Here is a 20,056-nt window from a genome sequence, read left to right as displayed (position 1 = left end):
ATACTTGTTTCACATGACTAGTGTGGACTTTCCATTGCTTTCGTGTAGTTAAGAAAAACCAGTGAAAAAACTCATTTTTCTCAAACTGTGAAAACTCTTTCAACCCAATTTTTTTTCTATGATTCCCTTTAGTGTTTCTCTTCATTCTGCTACAGATAAACCTAACCCAAAAATGCCTCTAAACCTGTTTTCCAGAAATGGGGAAACACTGTGTGGACGTGGGGTAAGTCCACACAACGTCGGTGCTACCTACATTATGTGGACGTCTTTTGTTCGGAAGTCCACACTGCGTATGTAAGACAAACTCAACAGAATCATACATTGTGTGTCAAATGGAATTTACACAGGCTCAACAATGAAAAGGGTTTTGGGCCAAAAGTACCTGAAAATCAACCAAATTGCATTATTGAAAGTGTGATCGACTCGTACATGTACTGGCAGTTTGGCCTCCATTATTAATGTTCAGGGTGGAAACCCTACATCAACATACAGTATGTTAAAATTCCAATTGTCTTTTGTACTCCATCTTTTCTTGCTTTACTTCTTATATAGCTTGATGGTAAGGACTGGGATAGCAATAAAACAGCATGCAGTAGTCTGACAGGGCAAGGTGCTTCCATTGACCGACATACACTTGTTCTAACACCAGAGATGTGTTTTGCTGCAACCAGTGAGAATCGATTCCCAGATTGTAGAAACATGGCACTGACCTCTGAAGGCCGAAGTGTACTGCTGCACTGTAACCAGTGCAAGATCGCAGTTCATGCAAGTGAGTTTACATTATTATTATTATCATTATTATTATTATTATTAATCATTTCTGGTAAAGAAACCAAGGATTCCTCAAAAGCGCCCTAGGCACTGTAGCTCGCAAGCCTGAAGAAACCTGTGGAGAGAAGACAATGAGAAGAAGTTACAGTTTGGGAGGTGGGAGGAAAAGCCCAGAAGAATATTCTGGGGAAAACCCACGGAATCAGGCAGGGACTGAAAACCCAATCCACATATTGGCCCAGGCGGGATTCGAACCCGGGTCACAGCGGTGGAAGGCGAGGAAAGTACTGCTGTGCCAACCTGACTCCCCACGCCAACCTGACTCCCCAAATCAAGTCAATGAATCTTGTTAGCCCCAGTTTTAGCATGACTTTTCACACACACACACCATGGAGAGTTAGGATTTTATACCATTGTTCGACAGGAACATTTTACATGTGTATGTACTAAATGTGTCTGTTGTACCTCATTTGGAAACCGATAGAGTAATTCAACTGGAAAGGATGGTCATCCTTTTTCCTGATTCTCTTTACTGATTCTCATGCCATTAGTGCTGTTTGAAATTTCAATCCTCAATTCTCATTCACTATTGAAATCACTATTGTCCCTTGTTTATTTATTCTTCAACTTTTGAGGACCTCCCATATGTTTTGTAAACACACCTCAAAAGTGGACCTTCGCCAAATTGTGGACACTATTCTATATTGTTCAAGGCCCACAGTTTGAATACAGTTACATACACACTTTTCGCATACTGTGTGTAGCAACGATGTGTGGAAGAAGCTATGACACTGAAGCTTCTTCCTACTTACTGTTTGCTCATGAACATGAACTTTGCATTGGAATAAACTCTAAAGGTACCACAAATCTGTTCTTAACAGAACAAAAACTACTTAGCAAAGTTGATAACAAGCAGGACAAGTTCTTCTCAGAACTAATATCTTCTAAGCAGTAGTTATTACCACATGGTGTTACCGCAAACCGAAACGATACCGATACCCCACCTTGTAAAGCCTCAAATCTTGTACCACAAATCCTTCAGAATCATTACAGGATTTGAAAATGAAGGTAAATGTAAGTAGGGGCAGGGCCATACAAGAGAGAAAACTCAGAAGAGCTATACTGATGTAACATTTACAAAAACATATTCATTTTAATTTTTTTTACAAAATTCATTGTGGTGTTAAGTTTTGGAGATGTTCTGTCCATACCATTTTTCATTTTCACCCTGTAAAATAATTTTTGCTTGTAAGTTGCTATTTTCCTCGCAAGACCAAAGTCATTCAGTTTTAGAATGTGAGATTGACAAATAAAATCAATTAAGTTGTGTAATAATAACTTTAATGATTTTTAATTGGTTTTGGCTGAACAATTATTTGGCTCCCCTCCTAGAATTGGTTATATCTGCTCACAGGTCAGATCTGTCTCTGTGCAAAAGCAACTTCAATTAATCCTGACCTTCCCAAATCCTCCCAAATCCTCTTTGCAAAATGGAGGATTTTGCAGGATTGCGGCTCTGTGACAAAAATGTGTGGCTGATTTTGGAGGATGCACTGTGTCAAGGTCTTAGGCCGGACCTTGTGTTGTTTATGCTCAGCTGGCATAGATTTAGGCCTACATGTAGATTATACTTAAAGTCCTCCGCACTGCTCCAGGATGTAACTGGCTCTGCCTCAACATATTGACAGTGATTGCTGGAGGCTTTTGCAGGATTGAGGCAGTAGTCGCCCCTCCAAGGACCACGTTCAAGTATAATTAACAGATGATTTTGCAGGATTGAGGCTGTATGCAAGTTTTATACGGAGGCAGTTGGAGGACTTTGCAGAATTGAGGTTGCATCATAGCCTAGGGAGTTAGGGTTAAAGCCTTTTCCAGAAGGTTGCATATATACGCAATATATAAAGGCCTTTTTTTCCTTTTGTTACAATTTAAAATGCATTACTAAAGTAGACACATTGGATGCTCTGCAAAGGCTTAGATCATTAATATTATTGTTTCCTTCTGTCTTTCCTTTGTTCAGGTTGTTATGGTGAGTCTGGGAGCGAGTCTGACTCATGGAAATGCAGACGATGTAAAGAGCAGGATTATCTGGCAGTAAGTGTTAATGCTGAATATGTAGGACAGGACTGACAGCAGTGTTCATGTATGTTCATGTTTATATGTACATGTTTGACAGATATCCATCCTGTTAAAGTTAAGTGTAAGCACAACTGATTAAAAACTACATTAGCTTGAAATAATGGCAATAATGATCCGCAGGTTTAGAAATCAATAATGTTGAAACAGAGATAACAAATACTGATGTCATTGGCACAAAGATCAAGAGCTGGGGCCTGTGGCTTAACCCAAACACCCTAAGCCCTTTTTGCTAGGAACCATCCTCAATCCTCCAAAATCCTCCAAAATTTTGCACCTATGTTCAAGTGAAGGATACTCAGCGACTCAATCCTTCAACATCGTCAGACAGTCCTGCCTCAAAAAATGCATTCATTCTCAATCCTCCAAAATAATCCTCCTTTTCAAACACCACTCATTCTATATCTTCCAAAAACCTCATGTTTCTTAAACACTGTTTATCCTCAATCCTCCATAATCTTTCAAAACTGCCATGAGGATTTTGGAGGATTGAGGTTGGTTAGGGGTTACTAGGAGTGAAGAAAAGGGATGCAGGATACTTTTAGTCACTGCACATTGTACACCTCTTACCATTTTTTTTTAATATAAGAAGGTGTAAAAAAAAAATGATAATATTGATGCTGTCTCTATCAGTGAATATTGATCTTGTAGAATTTTGGCCATTTTGGATGAATAATAGGCAAACCCATACTAGTTACCGTCACCCAGTTTTATTCTGCTTAATGCAAATCTTAAGAGAAAAATCGATCAGCAGTTGAGGATGGAAAATGTTTTTACAACTGAGTAAGTTAATTATGTATTGATGCAGGAATTTCGAAGAGTGTTTTGCTGTTTCTTACTTGCCACCACATAATACACATCTGTTTGTGGCGTCTTATTTGCAGGAATGTTGCTTATGTAATCTTCGTGGAGGCGCTCTCAAGCAAACCACAAATGGGCGTTGGGCACATATTGTGTGTGCTATGGCTATTCCTGAAGTGACATTTGAAGATGTACAAGCTAGAGAGCCCATTAACATAGACAAAATATCCCCTGCAAGATTAAAACTGGTAAGGCATGTTCAGAAAATCGACCAGATAAAGATAAGGAAATCAATCTAGATCCTTGTTTTTGTCCCTTTAAATGTTTTTGCTGTAATTTTCAGAAATTGATGGAGGGGGTTAGTATTTTATAGCAAATATTTTTACACTGACCTGTTTAAAGTTTTGTGTTCATAGATGCTGGAAAGATCAATAAAAAAAACGCTCTTGTCTGGTTCTGTGATGACCCTACTTCAGATGAAACAGAGCAATAGATATGGACTGGTCAGAAAAAAAATCAAGAAAAGAAATGCTCTTGTTGTTTGGTTCCGTGACCACTTTTCTTGAAAATGACAGCACACCAGGTGCCATGATTTCACAGGATGCTTGCAAATGTTGTATAATACCTTTAACTTCCATTCATAAATACCTAAGACAGTTTACCCATTCCTATTGGTCGAGATCCCGTCATGTGACCGGTCTTAAATGGTTGATAAAACACCAGCTGGCTGGTTTTAAACACTTTTCCGATGTCACATGAGTCTGTATTTCAAAGAGTCCTTAATTCACACTATACCGGCACCGATGCATTGTGCACCATAATTCACGCATAAAAGGAGAATTTTAGTTGCACTCGCGCGAGGTACATACCATAGACATAGCTAGAGGGGCGTTTCACAAAACGTGAAGTAAAATTGTTGTACAAAATCATTGGAAATTTGTAATTTTGACTTGTTTTGACTTTTTGATTGAAAGTGTGAATGGAAATAAATATGTGCATGGATTCATGAATTTTCTTGTTGGTCCAGAAATGTTTCTTCTGTCGGCCATTCATCAAGATGGGTAGCAAGTTTGGCGGCTTAATCCAATGTTCAGTGGGTAGATGTGCCTTGGCATTCCATGTAACGTGTGCTCAAGCAGCAGGAGTGGTAATGGAACCTTGTGACTGGCCATTTGCAGTGTATGCTACTTGCCTCAGACACCCATACTCAGACAAGATGAGGGACAATGTAAGAGATCAGGAAACAATCATTATAATTGTACACTCACCATAGACCCCTCTCATAGACAGCCACCTTGCCTACGTCAATTACAAATGTGTATTCAACGACATCAGGTGCGTGCAGTACAAAATGTTCTAAACACTTCTTAACACAAATTTCTTTGAAATACTGCACAGCCGATGCATGTCACGGAAATTTGACACCCACTTTGCCGATGCATGTGACAATCTGTAGGCAGTGACGTCATTTGAGAGGGGTCTATTTGTGTATTGACTAGAGAGATCATGACAGCTAACAATAACTCAAATATTTTTAAGTAATAGAAAAGCAGAAGGTGACAAATCAAAGGGATTAGCTTAATGCAGTGTTGCCAATATGGATATGGTAAGAGTGTTGTATTACCTCACATGAGTAGGGCACAACAGTAAGTAGAACAGTTCATACTGATCCTTCACATCAAGCATAAGTATTGACAGTGAATGTCAGCAAACTACAATTATTGATGCCGTAATGTTTATTTTACTTGTGATTTGACATGAACAATTTGACATTGTTTTCTGATACTAGCCTCGTGATTACCCACTGAAGGACATCTGTGTTGGCCAGACAGTCATAGCCAAACATAAGAACAGTCGATACTACAAGGCAGAGGTCATTGCAGATTACCAACAGGCCTTCTACCATGTGAAGTTTGATGATGGCTCATACAGCGACAATCTTTATCCTCATGATATTGAGGTAAGTTGAGTTTTGAACAGAAGAGGCAAGAAAAATAGTAGGAATTGTAATTGTAATATTGATGATATGTGTGTATATGTATTTGATTGAATCAATGTAATGTTTGAGACATTGAGAAGACTTTAACCATTCATTGGTAGTGTTTCTAGACATAGCTTGGTACTTGTGTTACTGAATGTAAGAACTAAGTAAGGAGATGTATCCAGGAGTATTATTCTTATCTCACTGACAGTTACTGTTCTCAGAAAATGGGCAAATCGTCAGTGGGATCTAATATTAAAGTAAAACAACACAGAACAAGACCAGCAAGCCTGTAAACAAAATTGTATTCAATGGATTCAGATTGGCTATTGACTGGAAGTCTATTCCTGCATTTGGTCTGCACAATGAGCTGGATTCATTGGCATTACAGGGCACATAATCACAAGAGGCCCCCTTCATTGGTGAAACCATTGTGCATGCTGTTCTATAAAGCAACTGCCCTGTGACACATTATGTGAACAAAAGCTAGCACACTGCTTTTGCCATTGAAAGCGTCCTTGATAGAATGTACAGCGTGCCAGGATCAGTTTTACGACTGCCCGGCTTCTCTTACAGGGTCCATGAAATAAATTTGTTTGAGGAACACATTTTGTGCAACTGTCTTTTAATACTCCTCTTAAATGTATGAAAACTATTTAACATCCCCTTTTATCCCCCTGGTTTTTAAGCCAACAGGGGCATATTGCGATAGCGTATTCCTTCTGTGTGTTTACATGTATGTGTGAGTTTGTTTCTGCATTCAATAGGGGACGTTGAACAGTAGAGGACAATAGGGTCCCCAATTCCCGAAGGTCCCCAATTTGGCGACCGTGTACAACTATATGGGAGGTCTTCTAAAAAGTTACAAACAAAAAAGGGACAATAGGTGTCTGTGCCGCCCGCTGGTAGCACATGGCTGGGTCCCCGATTGCAGGCAAATACACACTTGTGTGTGTTTATGGTGTAAATTGAGGACACACACGTGCAACATCATCAATGAATTGAGGACAGGAACCAGATCAAGGATGACCTCGATTAGAAAATGTGTACAAAACCAATGAGAGCTGTTACAAAAAAGTTGAGAGTATAAACAAAGGAAAAGGGAAGAGGAACAATAGAAAATCCTCGATTTACACCAGAATACATGGTACCCTGTGGAGACATGGGTATAATAGGGAACAAAAGATAAGTCTTCACAGGGCAATTTTCTATTATACAGATATTGAGTGGATCAGCGTGGAATGGGAGGAATATTATCGCAAGGTAAAATCTGGACTTTGCCTCGTGAACTGGAAAAGTCCAGATTTTACCGAGCGATAATATTCCTCCCATTTCACAATTTAAAGCCACTCAATATTTGTTTTATATAACTGACAATAGATCCTTGTCATTTGATATATTTGAGCTTTTATTTCAATACAAAAGTGGTGAAAAATGTATTTCTCTCTTCCAAACCACCCCTTCACGAAAATGTTTGAACCCAACGCTGTAGCGCTGGCTACAATACGCGCTACGCGCAACGTTGAACGCGCACACCAGCATGCATTTGCACACAAATACTGGTCATAGAACAAGAATGATCCTATAACTGTTCAATAGTATTTCCCATTCCCCATGGGCGGATAGTACTTTTTGAGCCCGGGCGTGAATGGTAGTAATAACGAATGACACGTGATGTGAGTTCCACCAATTAAATGACAAGGATCTGTAAGTCGGATATAAAGGTGAAAAGGTGAATACTGTACATCTCCACAAGGTTATCACAAAATAGATATATGTGTATATGTATTTTAATTCAGGATTTCAGAACAAATACATTGCAGTGCTATGGTATGAAGGTACATGAAACTGGTCAGCACTCTGTAAGTGGCAGTGTAAGTAATGCAGGTTGGTTATTACAAAGCTGAATGTTTTCATGCAAAGCAGACAATATTCCTGAGATTGTGTTTCTACTGTTTCTGTATGTAGAGTCATGACTGCATGAGAAATGGCCCTCCAAGTGAAGGTGATGCAGTTACAGTGCGTTGGACAGATGGTCTCGTCTATAGAGGCACCTTTGTCAAAAGCTACATGGTTCAGATGTATGATGTAGAGTTTGAAGATGGTTCTGTATTGAGAGTCAAACGTGAAGACCTTTACTCACAAGAAGAACCCCTTCCAAAGAAAGTGACTACAAAACTGGTTAGTTCAAATCTTCTCACTCACGTAAGGTCTTAGCTGCTCCATATTTTTCTCAGGACCGGGTGGCTTGTGCTTTGGTTTCCTTTCTGTCTAGATTTTGTTGCACTAATTTTTTTTCTGTCGATGTTAGAAGCAAGGATGGACTAGTAGGCACTGTGCCGAGGGCTTGGAACATTTTAGGCCTATGGAAATCAAGGGCCTATAAAACTTGGAGGGCTCCAGAAAAACCAAAGGCACCTTTAACACAATGTGGCATCAAAAACCAGACCAAAAGAAAGAAAGCGGGCCTAAGGGTGCAACCCTGCAAAAAAAATCCCATAGACACTAGTGCTAAATGTGCATACTTCAAAATTCTTTTAAAAATACTCAGAACTCTCACAGGTATTCAAGCTGCACAGAAAAATGATGATCAATGTGTCATCTTTCATTTTCTTTTCATTTTTAGTGGGTTGACCATTGACTTTTCGAGATATTCTCACCCAAAGAAGACGACCCCTATTTTCCCCAAAGCGGAAAAGTAGCCATCTTGAAAAACGATCCCTCCACAACATGGCAAAATAGCGCCATTTTCGAGCCCAATAGCATCCAAAATGCTCAGAATTGGAAGCCCCAAGTCTGGGCCAGAGGTTCATTACCATATCTCGTCAATTCCCCAATTTTATGGCACTCAAAACTCTCTAATATAGAATATTTTGAGGGTATAACTTTGATTCATGAGCTTGGCGTACGGATTTTTGGCCTATTTACAGGCGTGCACCCCTAATTTCATGGCTCTACTAATCACACAATTCAGCACTCACCATCACCAGCCTGTGCTAACCATGCTAGCAAATAATTATGTGCTAACCATGCTAGCAAATAATTATGTGCTAACCATGCTAGCAAATAATTATGTGCTAACCATGCTAGCAAATAATTATGTGCTAACCATGCTAGCAAATAATTATGTGCTAACCATGCTAGCAAATAATTATGTGCTAATCATGCTAGCAAATAATTATGTGCTAACCATGCTAGCAAATTATTATGTGCTAACCATGCTAGCAAATAATTATGTGCTAATCATGCTAGCAAATAATTATGTGCTTACCATGCTAGTAAGTAATTTTGTGCTAACCATGCTAGAAAATAATTATGTGCTAACCATGCTAGCAAATAATTATGTGCTAACCATGCTAGCAAATAATTATGTGCTAACCATGCTAGCAAATTATTATGTGCTAACCATGCTAGCAAATAATTTTGTGGTAACTGTGCTGTAAGCACAGAATATTCAGTTACGGGACGTAAAGCCAAAATTCCTGTTAACCCGCAAAACATGTTTACCATTAGCACAGACTTTCCTGCTACAGTACATGTTAGCAGGGATTTTTCACTAATAGAGCGTGTAAATTGACCCTGAGAACATTCAAGAGTTTACAAGAAACCAAACTTCCGGGCACCTCGAGCTTCAACTTGTAAAACGAGTAGTTTTCTTGAAATAGTTTGTTTTGACACTGTTCTTTTCATTTCAGTTTGCAAAATGTGAATGATACATCAAATTAGGGAAAAGGAGAGCGAAAAAATGTGAAACGTTGCTGCATAATGTAGCCGGACTTATGTACAGATTGAAATTGACCAAGTTCTGTACTTTTGGCTGGTACCCGTTATTGTTTTATGCGTAGATTACCAACATCGCACTGGTGCTTTATAACGAGCGCTACGGTATGTTGTGCTTTGGAACTCTTGCTGGACTCTATAATTCACTCCCCTTTTTCTGAGTTTTTTATGAGTTTTTCCTTTTGTTTTTTAATATCCAATGGTGACTCTTACCAATAAAATAAAAAGATTAAAACCAAGAAAAAAAAATGGTGTCCACGTGACACAGTCGCACATTGTTTGATTCACTGATAACCCAACTCTGTAAGTGCGTTACTTCTATGGGAATTACAGGGCAGGGTACCAGCCACAAATCTTTTGATTCCAGTTTGCCATGCCGGCGATGATCATGCAAGTGTAATTAATCGGCCATTTTTATTGGGCAACTGAAAATGAAATTCTGGCAACCAGATTTCAAACACCCCTGCCCGAAGGGCAATTACATTTTAAAAAATTTTGCGAGGCCTGAATGTACATGTACATACATGTACGTTCACGTCTGCACACGTCAGTGCCAGAGCATGCAGATGCCGTACAGGGATTTGGAGGGGGGGGGGAGGGGTTTCCTCATCCCGATAATGAGCCAATCATGTTGCAACCTGATGCTCAGGTGAAACATTTTTTTCTGTGTTTCTTCAATAATTTAGACAACAGGCATGTAGTTTTCATATATCGTCAAATTCCTTTTGAATTTATCATCAATACGTATGGCCGTTTCGTGATTCAGATCTTCATAAAAACAAGGTTATATAGAAAACAAAATCAACCACACGTAAAAGTCCTCTACCCGGCGGCTCGGAGGTGCCCAGAAATTCAATCGTGACCTTGGCTTATGCGCGAGACTTACATGGTCTATAGCAAGCGGAGCCATGAAATTGGGCACTTATCTCTACATTGGTAATTTCAGCATTATGGAAGGTCCGCAACAGAGCTTTTAAGAGATCAGTGACCAAACCTTAAAATGTCTTTTTCAAATCTTAGCCATCCATCATGTAGTAATGGTAAAAGAGATGACATTTGTAAATATAATCACTGCAGAAACACTTTTCAAAATGTATCCTTCAGTAACAGGTTCTGTACGTTTACAGTGTTGTAATGATAATGGGAAGCCATGCTTGAGTCTTTTGCAGATGGTTGTAGACATAGGATGGGCCAAAATATGTGGACATTAAACAGACTCATTCTTTATATCAGGCTTCCAGCGGTAAAAATAAATCAGCATATTGGATGCTTTTTTAAAATGTACCCAGGTTGACAGCAATATTGTCACTAAAAGTACCCGGATTGTGGACAATATTACTTTTGATATTTTCCGACGCGCCCTTATCCAGGCATTTCTGCTGGTTCCTGCATGACCAAGAGCATAGAAACTCACAGTTGTCAACCACTCATCAGAGCGTAGCGCGCGATACCATCAAACGTGGACGCCCATGCAGCGTGTAGCGCACAGCACGCAGCAGGCCAGGTATACGCGCACTGATGTCAATTATCACAATGGCAGCTTCAAATAGTTTGACGAAATAGGAGAAATAAAGACAGTGTCTTGAAATGTATTTCTTGTGAATCAAGTCAGCCTGATATAGATAATATTAACATTGGATGGCTTTTTTTCGGGGGATACAAGAATATATTGCACTCGCTATGACAATATTGCACTCGTCTTCGACTCGTGCAATATCATAGCTCGTGCGATATATTCTTGTATCCCCTCAAAGCCATCCAATATTATGTAATTAATGTCAACATAAAATTGAGTTATTGTCCACACATATTTCATCTAAACACTGGCTGTCTTTGTTAACTCAAGTAAATGTGATTAGTTGAATAATGTCATACATCACAGTGTTTCCCTTTCTGTCCAGCACAGCTGTCCATAAGTGGTGGCCTTATTGAGGAGAAAGAATGTCCCTACAACATTGTGTACTATCCAGTCAGGGGTGTGTGCTATCCAGTCAGGGGTGTGTGCTATCCAGTCAGGGGTGTGTGCTATCCAGTCAGGGGTGTGTGCTATCCAGTCAGCATAAAGAGATCACTGGGTTTACAGCAGGGAGAAACAAACATCTTTTAGTGTTCCACAGATGCCTGGGTGCAACCACTTTACATTCATGCATTCACTTGGTCAAAATCACTGATTTGAGATTTGATATCGCAACAAGTGTGATTTGTTCGATGCCAATTAGATACAGTAAACTCCGGCTAAACCGGCACTCTCGGGACCCGAGGATTTGTGACGACTTACGTGAATGCCGATATCTGCTGTAAGTCGTCATTTTGCCGACTTACATGAATGGTCTTTTGCACACATGATTCATTGCACTAATTGGCTTTGATTTACCCTGGATTATCTCCTTAATGCTTGAGTTAAATCCAGCAAATTAATCCTCGAATTGTGCCATCACGTTTGGGTATGATAGTGGAGACCATGATACATGTACGTGCACAGTAACGAATTGAATACTCGAATTGTGCCATCACGTTTGGGGTATGATAGTGGAGACCATGATACATGTACGTGCACAGTAACGAATTGAATACTCGAATTGTGCCATCACGTTTGGGGTATGATAGTGGAGACCATGGTACATGTACGTGCACAGTAACGAATTGAATACTCGAATTGTGCCATCACGTTTGGGTATGATAGTGGAGACCATGATACATGTACGTGCACAGTAACGAATTGAATACTCGAATTGTGCCATCACGTTTGGGGTATGATAGTGGAGACCATGATACATGTACGTGCACAGTAACGAATTGAATACTCGAATTGTGCCATCACGTTTGGGGTATGATAGTGGAGACCATGAAACATGTACGTGCACAGTAACGAATTGAATACTTGAATTGTGCCATCACGTTTGGGGTATGATAGTGGAGACCATGATACATGTACGTGCACAGTAACGAATTGAATACTCGAATTGTGCCATCACGTTTGGGGTATGATAGTGGAGACCATGATACATGTACGTGCACAGTAACGAATTGAATACTCGAATTGTGCCATCACGTTTGGGTATGATAGTGGAGACCATGATACATGTACGTGCACAGTAACGAATTGAATACTCGAATTGTGCCATCACGTTTGGGGTATGATAGTGGAGACCATGATACATATGTACGTGCACAGTAACAAATTAAATGCGTGGGTGGTCCGGTGTATACCACACACGCATTGACTGCAGCAGTAGTCATTCAATAAGACAACCCCCAAAATGGACAGAGCGCATGCGTACAGCCTAGAGGGGTATGCTCACGATGCATATGTGATGTATGCAGTAGGACACCCTTTTTCGACACCGATGCATGCAGTGATCACGGACCGTGCGAAACCACTTTTCACTCGACACTTGACACTTTTCCAACCGCAGTACAGGAAGTCGATGCCAATGCGTGATTTATTGAATGCCGACTTACACAAAGTATTTTGTAATGCTTTTATGGAAAGGGGACCGAGAATAACACGACAACTTGAGCGAAATGGCGACTCATAAAAGCCGACTTAGAAGTACAAAATGCAATGGAAATGCATTACAATCGGGACTTAAGTCAGACGGCCGACTTGAGCGATTTGACGAGTTGTACGATGTCGGTTTAGCCGGAGTTTACTGTATGTTTAGTTATTTATTTCATTGGTTTTTCGCGGCATCTTAATACATTTTATAAATACATTTTTTGTAGTCTACTGCTTCGGACATGCGGCATGAGAATTTCTGGGAAAACAAGATAGTGAAGGAACGTCATCGTCATGTGTACAGCCTGTATGCTTCAAGTGGATCTGAACCCGAGGACAAAACATCCATTAATACAAGAGACAAGGCAGCAAACAGTAGAAGTACTCATGGCATGCCTAACAAGGCAATGCAGGAGGTTATCCTGGCACACCATAGTGAACATACTGAAGAGATCCTAGACCAATCACAGGCAGTGATTGATGGAGTAAGACCAGATAGAACACAGGACAACCTTACCGAAGCACTCATTCCAGACACAGCACAAGCACAGGCAGATATGTCCCAGATTGAAGTCTTCCCTCAAGAGATGAAAGGAGATTGCAATATTGAAGCATGATGTGTATGGACGGACAGTTGCAGTGGCATCACATGGTATGTGTGTGCCCAATTCACAATCAGATATTCTCTTGCAATTTTTATTGAACAATTGCTCAACCAGTAAATGTAGTTCAAAGTGGTTTCAAATACATCAGTTTTCAGTGAATTTGTTCATTTTAGAATGTTATTTAGGTATTAGTTATTTATTATAAAAGTTGTTAACTCTCATTAGTAACACTTGTACATATGCATTATGTATATAGTGAGAAAGAGGGAAAGGTAATATCATTTGGTGTGTATCTAAGTGTTTTGTTAACATCAAACCTTTTACACACATCTGCATGCATGCTTGATGTCAATTATATTTATATATATATCTCATCCTTAAAATGTGTGTTTAATAAGGTAGACAAAGTTGATTTATTACATGTATGCATTATGCCATTCTTCCCAAATAATTGCTGCCAAAGTGAAGTACAAACAAACCATTCATATTATAACGTCTGCGTCAATAAATTGCTTTTAATACTCCATGCCATACTGCATGGTTGACCATTTCTCACAGCTTATACGCAGCACCAATGAACTTCCTTTTCGCTTACTGGGAACCTTAAAAAATAGAAAGGAACTATAATATATTATTATTTATATCAGGCTTCCAGCGGTAAAAATAAATCAGGTTATTGTATGCTTTTGTAAAACGTACCCGGATGACAGCAATATTGTCAGTAAAAGTACCCGGATTGCAGACAATATTACTTTGGATATTGTCCGGCGCGCCCTTATCCAGGCATTTTCGCTGGTTTCCGTAAGATCAAGAGCGTAGAAACTCACAGTTTTCAACCAGTCAACAGAGCGTAGCACGCGGTACGATCAAACACGGACGCCCACGCAGCACGAAGCGTGCAGCGTGCAGCAGGCCAGGTATACGCACATTGTTGTCAATAATCACAATGACAGCTTCAAATAGATTGCGGACAATATTACTTTTGATATTGTCCGGCGTGCCCTTATCATAATTTCTCCTAGGAGAAATTATGACAGTGTCTTGTATTTCTTGAGAATCAAGTCAGCCTGATATAAATAATAATAATAATATGGGATGGCTTTTTGTCGGGGGAAACAAGAATATATAGCACTCGCTATGACAACATATTCTTGTATCCACCTCAAAGCCATCCAATATATAATAATTTTAGTGGGTTTTGTTGGTGTTCACAGTGAAAGGATCAACATAAATTGAAATTAACAACAATATGATAATTTGAACTTTTCAAGGCATGGGTTCTTTCAAAGAAGTTATTAATATATAACAATAGCATTCTGAGCAGGTATTTTTGTACAAGTTGGATCTGTCAATTTTCAATAGAACAAATCAGCAAGAGAGTTTTGTTTAATTTGGCATAATTTTGAAATGTTACATCACAGAACATAGCTTCACTTTACTGATGAAACTGCAGTGACGTTTAGTGTGTCAAAACCTTCAGGAATGCAGATCAAGCTTTTTATATGAGCATGAAGTGATGGTCAAGAGTCTGTGTACTTGAACAAGGTGCATGATTTCAATTGATTGTATAAAAAGAATAGTGTTTTTGAGAATGAATTATTTCTTGAATAATATTCTGAGTCCATTGTTCTTGTGCTTGAAACCTTGCTTTGAGAGACCCACTTGACTTGAATGGCTTGCTGAGTCAGTTTCTCTAAACATTAACAAATTGTCACAGATACAAATATCTAGCCCCTTGTTAGCCAGTCAGGCAAAGCTGGATAGTTCACTAGTTTTGAGGAGGTTGCTCACAATGTCATGTCAAGTGCTGGGGCCGTATTCACACAAGGACTTGAGTCATCAGTCAAAAGTAAGCACCCCACTTAAATGTGCGACTTAGACAAGTCTTACTAGTTAAGCTGTATTCATGATACATTTTCGCAGAGTGCCCATCTTATTTTCGTGACATAAATGTAAACTGGACTTTCTAGCAGATAATGGAAATCCTCGTAAATATCTAACTATTGGAACCCTTCCCAACTGTGTTTTGAACACATTTGGAACACTGATGAAGCCAAGATGAAGAAAATGTCTGACAGCCCTATGATTGCAGTTTGTGGACATTCTAACAGATTTTGAATTTTAAGCGGGCGCGCGGGTACAATTGATGGCATTGCAATTGCAAAGAAAATGCGGAGTAGCTTAATATGAACAATTAGGAGCAGTTTTTGGAAAAAGCCAGTTTTTTTTCCAACGGTGGTCGGCTGACCAGCATTGGAAAAAATGCAGTTTTTTTTTTTTAATGTCAGCACAACAGGAGCCACGATTTTACAGGTTCCTTTAGAAGGTATTTTGTGATAAATTAATCATCTGTTTTTTGATATTTGCAAATGTTGTATCTTCCCTTTAAGTGTGACTTACGTATTGTCTTAAGTTTGGGTTTTGTGAATACAGCCCCTGGCCTACTTGGATACAACCCTCAGTGGCCATCTGATGGGATAACTGTTTATTATTATGTCAATTAATTGGGTGCTGAGTTTTGGTAGGTTTTGTTGCAGTTGTGAAAGTGGTTCAAATATGTCAAAAGACAAACCACTCACAGTCAATCATCTAAATTGGCATTTACTTAAAATTGAAAGTTTAATGTAGCTAATTTATTTGGTTGTAAATTGCCAAGTAGTAAGAAAATGTTTATTTCATGCAAATGTTTTGTGGTACATATTCTTCCCTGATACCTACCAATGGATTTCTTTTTGGAATGGCTGATGTAAATATGTTTATATTTCTGTGTCAGACACGGAGTTTGTGTTTAGTTTGTTGCCCACATCCTGGAAAATAATTTGAATATTCAGTCAAACACTTCAATCATCATATTTTAAGGAGAAAATGTTATCAACAATCAAGCAGGTCTGTGTGGATGGAAATTGATTGCAAATGATTTGTTTTTTTATGGTCAACTACATGTATACATATTTGTTTGCCTTATAATTAATAAATTTTGATTCAATCCTGGATGTGTCATGTGAAAATTGGGATCATATACGTCTGCAGTTCGGATAAACTTGCTGGTTATATCACCTTTTTGTGTGATCATTTGACCAAACCCAAAGATTTTATTCATTTTGATGTGAAATGCACATTGCCCATGTTGTGCCAGATGAAATGACCACACAAAATGGTGATTTGACAAGCAACTTATTCCAAGCTGCACACGTATCCCATATGCAAATCAGTTCTAATTACCAGTGATGCGGGAACCGGTGACTTCTCGAGCTTGGAAAAAGTCCCCTGTTAAACACTATTTTGGATGGTTATTTATTATCTGCACTGTTGAGATGTAGATATCTGGACCCGTTGTAATTATCCCACAAAATGGTGATTTAATAAGGCCACTTTTTTCCAATCCACACACATATCACGGATTGAAAAAAAGTGGCCTATTAAATCACCATTTTGTGTGATAATTACAACAATAATCAAGGCTGTGGACAACATTTGCATGTTCGAATGTGCAAATGTTGTCCACAGCCTGGATTATTTTGCTAGTCCATTGCATAATTCACACAGCATGGCTGTAAAGTCAGGTCACATTTATAAGTACTGCACCACGTTTCTTTATTGTTTTGAACTGAATTCTGACTGAAGGTAGTGAAAATGTACGCTTACACAAATGTTATTCATACTGCATTTGTTCTTTATCTAATACTTTCATTGTTTGCAAGCTGAGAATTTTTTCTTCTTCAAACAATAGACAAATCTACTTGGGCCAAGCTTTCTAGCCAAATGAAAGTTGCTTCACACTGTTGTGAATTCATGTGCTTTATCATTGATGTACACATTATTATGACACGTTTTCTGTCTTCCTAGGGTTACAATGTACACCTACATCACATGTAATTTGTTACCAGCAGAGTACAAGGGTGCATACAAACCTCATCTCAGGATATTCCACCACATTTACAAATGTAACTTTTCTGTTATTAGTTATTTTGGATCAAATAATCTTGTAAGAATTTTGGTCATTTTTGATGCATATTACATGCACATACATGTAATGCCGTTTGTTTCTCGTACAAATAATACTTCATTTCACTGGCAGTTCTGTGATCAGTAGCTGGCATTTTATTGTTATTGTAGTGCTTGTAGCATATTTTTCCTAAATCAGTTCAGTTGTGGGGTTATGTGTGGCTCACCTAGTACGTACTCCGTTCAGTCTTGGATCAGCTCCAAGAGGTTATGACTTGATTGACTTGATTGTAGGGTAAACATGGAATAGGCATCAGCAAGCATGACTACATGCTGGATTAATAACCTGACTTAAACATTTAATACATTCAATAAACATTGAGCCAATATAAATTAAAATCTCTAGTGGGTGCTTTTTTTTAGCAATATACGGTTTTCCACCACTCACTTGAAAAGCAAACTTAAACAGAAAGGAAATTTGAACTTGCCTTTTACCCAAGTCACCTATACTCACATTTCGCAGGAGATGTCGTCATGTTGAAAAATGCAGAACATTTCTACCCAAATTTTTGGCTGCTATACTCATTTTATAAAAAACGTAATCAATTTTGTCAATTTCATTCAGCTAAAATGAATACCCGTTTTATTTATTTGTATGTTCCCATACCGGGATGTGTTATAGATGAAAATAATTGAGGTGATGTCATGATGACGTCATCACATGGATGGTTTTATATACATTTTAAAAATGTTGAAGTTCATAGCCTTATCTCATGAACGCAACATGCTAAATAAAAAATTATTTCTGTAATCGGTTTATGTCATAGATATTTGCAAAAAAAAAAAAAAAAAAAATTCCCTACCAACCTACCCTATTTTTGAATGCCATGTAAACGGAATCAGAACTACTACTTTATTATTGTTCTAAACGCCATACCTCACGAACCTAACATGCTAAATTCAAAATTCTCTGTAGAATAGGTTTGTTAGGTCAGATATTTGCACAAAAATGTGAACACTGTGTGACATCTTCATGACGTCATCAAAAATATGAGTTTTTTCAAAACATTTAAGGGTAGGTCCGATTGTCATGGAAACATCGTGGAAAGGTAGATAATGTTACTAGTATGCAAAATTCGCAGTGACATGAGATGACGTCATCAACTGATTTTTAATAAATGGTTAAACTTTTATATTTTTGGCTACAAGCAAAATTTTCCATTAAATGCATCTTGTTCGCAAAATTATCATTTTGATAATTCGCCAAATACTGATAATACTGCACATCGCCAAAAAAGCATAAACTTATAAGCATAAATCATTAGGCGGAGAGTCCTATGCTCAGTTCATTCGGTTTTTTTTGGGGGGGGGGAGGGATTCAGGTCAAATTGTTTACATACTTGTATTTAAAATGACCAGGTTTTTTTTTTAGAATGGAGCTGCTTGTTTAATTTTAAACAGTCATCATCAGATAATCATCATTGTTGAAGTTGATTTATTCATTCATTGTTTGGGTTGTTGGTTCTTTAGACATCAGAATGCTTAACATTATTTTGTATTGGTACCAATAGGTACAATGTTGTCGCAATGTTTTGTTTAATGTATAAAATATCAATATAAATGTCCTCATCGCAACATCAAAAGATAACAAATATTCTAGAATTTGTTTTTGTTCATGTACATATATTTTTAAGCAAATGTGTTGTCTTTATTTGCTGTCATGTTATGAGCTTGCTACTTTATTAAAACAGTGATGTTTTATGTTTTCATGTATACTGGTGATTTCTTTGAAGTGATGTCATATTTGTACTTGTGATCGTGTTGGTGTTAATCGTACGTGCATGCTTGTTGCAATAAAGAATTCAGTAGTTGAAAGGAGAAAAGCACATTAGTCTCTTTTCGTGTGCCTGAATAAAATCTGCTCACGCATAAAATCTGATCAAACTTTTTTAAGGTTTCCATTTTTTTTAATTCAGCCAAATGAAAAGTGGCCATCTGCTTTCTCCTTTCAGTAAAGTAGAAAAGCCGATCAAACCTTTCGACAACTGGTAAAAAACTTCAGCATTTTGGCTACCGAGAAATGAAAATGTAACGGGGGTGGCCAAAAAGTGGTTAAAATTGTGCCTAGTTACCCCTCAGCCGACAGGCCAGGGTCACAGTAATGAGTTAAAGGTAAATGGTTTCCGGATGATAACTTGAGTTAGAAGTGAGATTTTGGTGCCTGACTTAGGTAAGGGAGATTGCTACAGGCATGTTGGGATTGGTTTTGGGGTCAAGAGGTCAAAGGTCAAGGTCACCATGTTGAGTTAAAGGTTAATAGTTTCCAGATGATAACTTGACTCTGGCTGAGGGGTTTCAACAGCAACACCGTTATTTTATAATATGCTGTCATTTTCGAGAAAAAGAGGAATTACCATAATTTCCTTACGATGGTTAGGACCAACTATCATGAGTAAAAAGGTTTTTTTTCTTTCTTTAAATAGTGCCCAAATTGTCCAAATTTAGTTAAGTCTGCAATTGGTTACATAGCTGTGAATG

At 38.4% G+C, this 20,056-nt stretch overlaps 1 protein-coding gene across 2 annotated transcripts in view; it reads left to right on the top strand.

Annotated features, from left to right (window-relative positions):
* LOC119742938 (lysine-specific demethylase 4C-like) overlaps positions 1-13,789 on the top strand; it is a 46,852-nt gene extending 33,063 nt beyond the window's left edge. Inside the window, exons 12-18 of one of the 2 annotated variants that reach the window (XM_038219209.1) lie at positions 553-769; positions 2,792-2,865; positions 3,792-3,956; positions 4,736-4,936; positions 5,498-5,668; positions 7,658-7,870; positions 13,196-13,789. In XM_038219209.1, the coding sequence (XP_038075137.1) occupies positions 553-769; positions 2,792-2,865; positions 3,792-3,956; positions 4,736-4,936; positions 5,498-5,668; positions 7,658-7,870; positions 13,196-13,585 (1,431 nt within the window). In that variant the 3' untranslated portion in view covers positions 13,586-13,789. The remainder of the gene's footprint in view (positions 1-552; positions 770-2,791; positions 2,866-3,791; positions 3,957-4,735; positions 4,937-5,497; positions 5,669-7,657; positions 7,871-13,195) is intronic. The other variant, XM_038219210.1, reaches the window with a different exon arrangement.
* The last annotated feature ends 6,267 nt before the right edge of the window (positions 13,790-20,056 follow it).

This window comes from Patiria miniata, unplaced genomic scaffold, assembly GCF_015706575.1.
Source record: "Patiria miniata isolate m_02_andy unplaced genomic scaffold, ASM1570657v1 HiC_scaffold_6, whole genome shotgun sequence".
NCBI classification, from domain to species: domain Eukaryota; kingdom Metazoa; phylum Echinodermata; class Asteroidea; order Valvatida; family Asterinidae; genus Patiria; species Patiria miniata.
The sequence above is the reverse complement of the archived record's forward strand: the minus strand, read 5'-3'. Positions and strand labels throughout refer to the sequence as shown.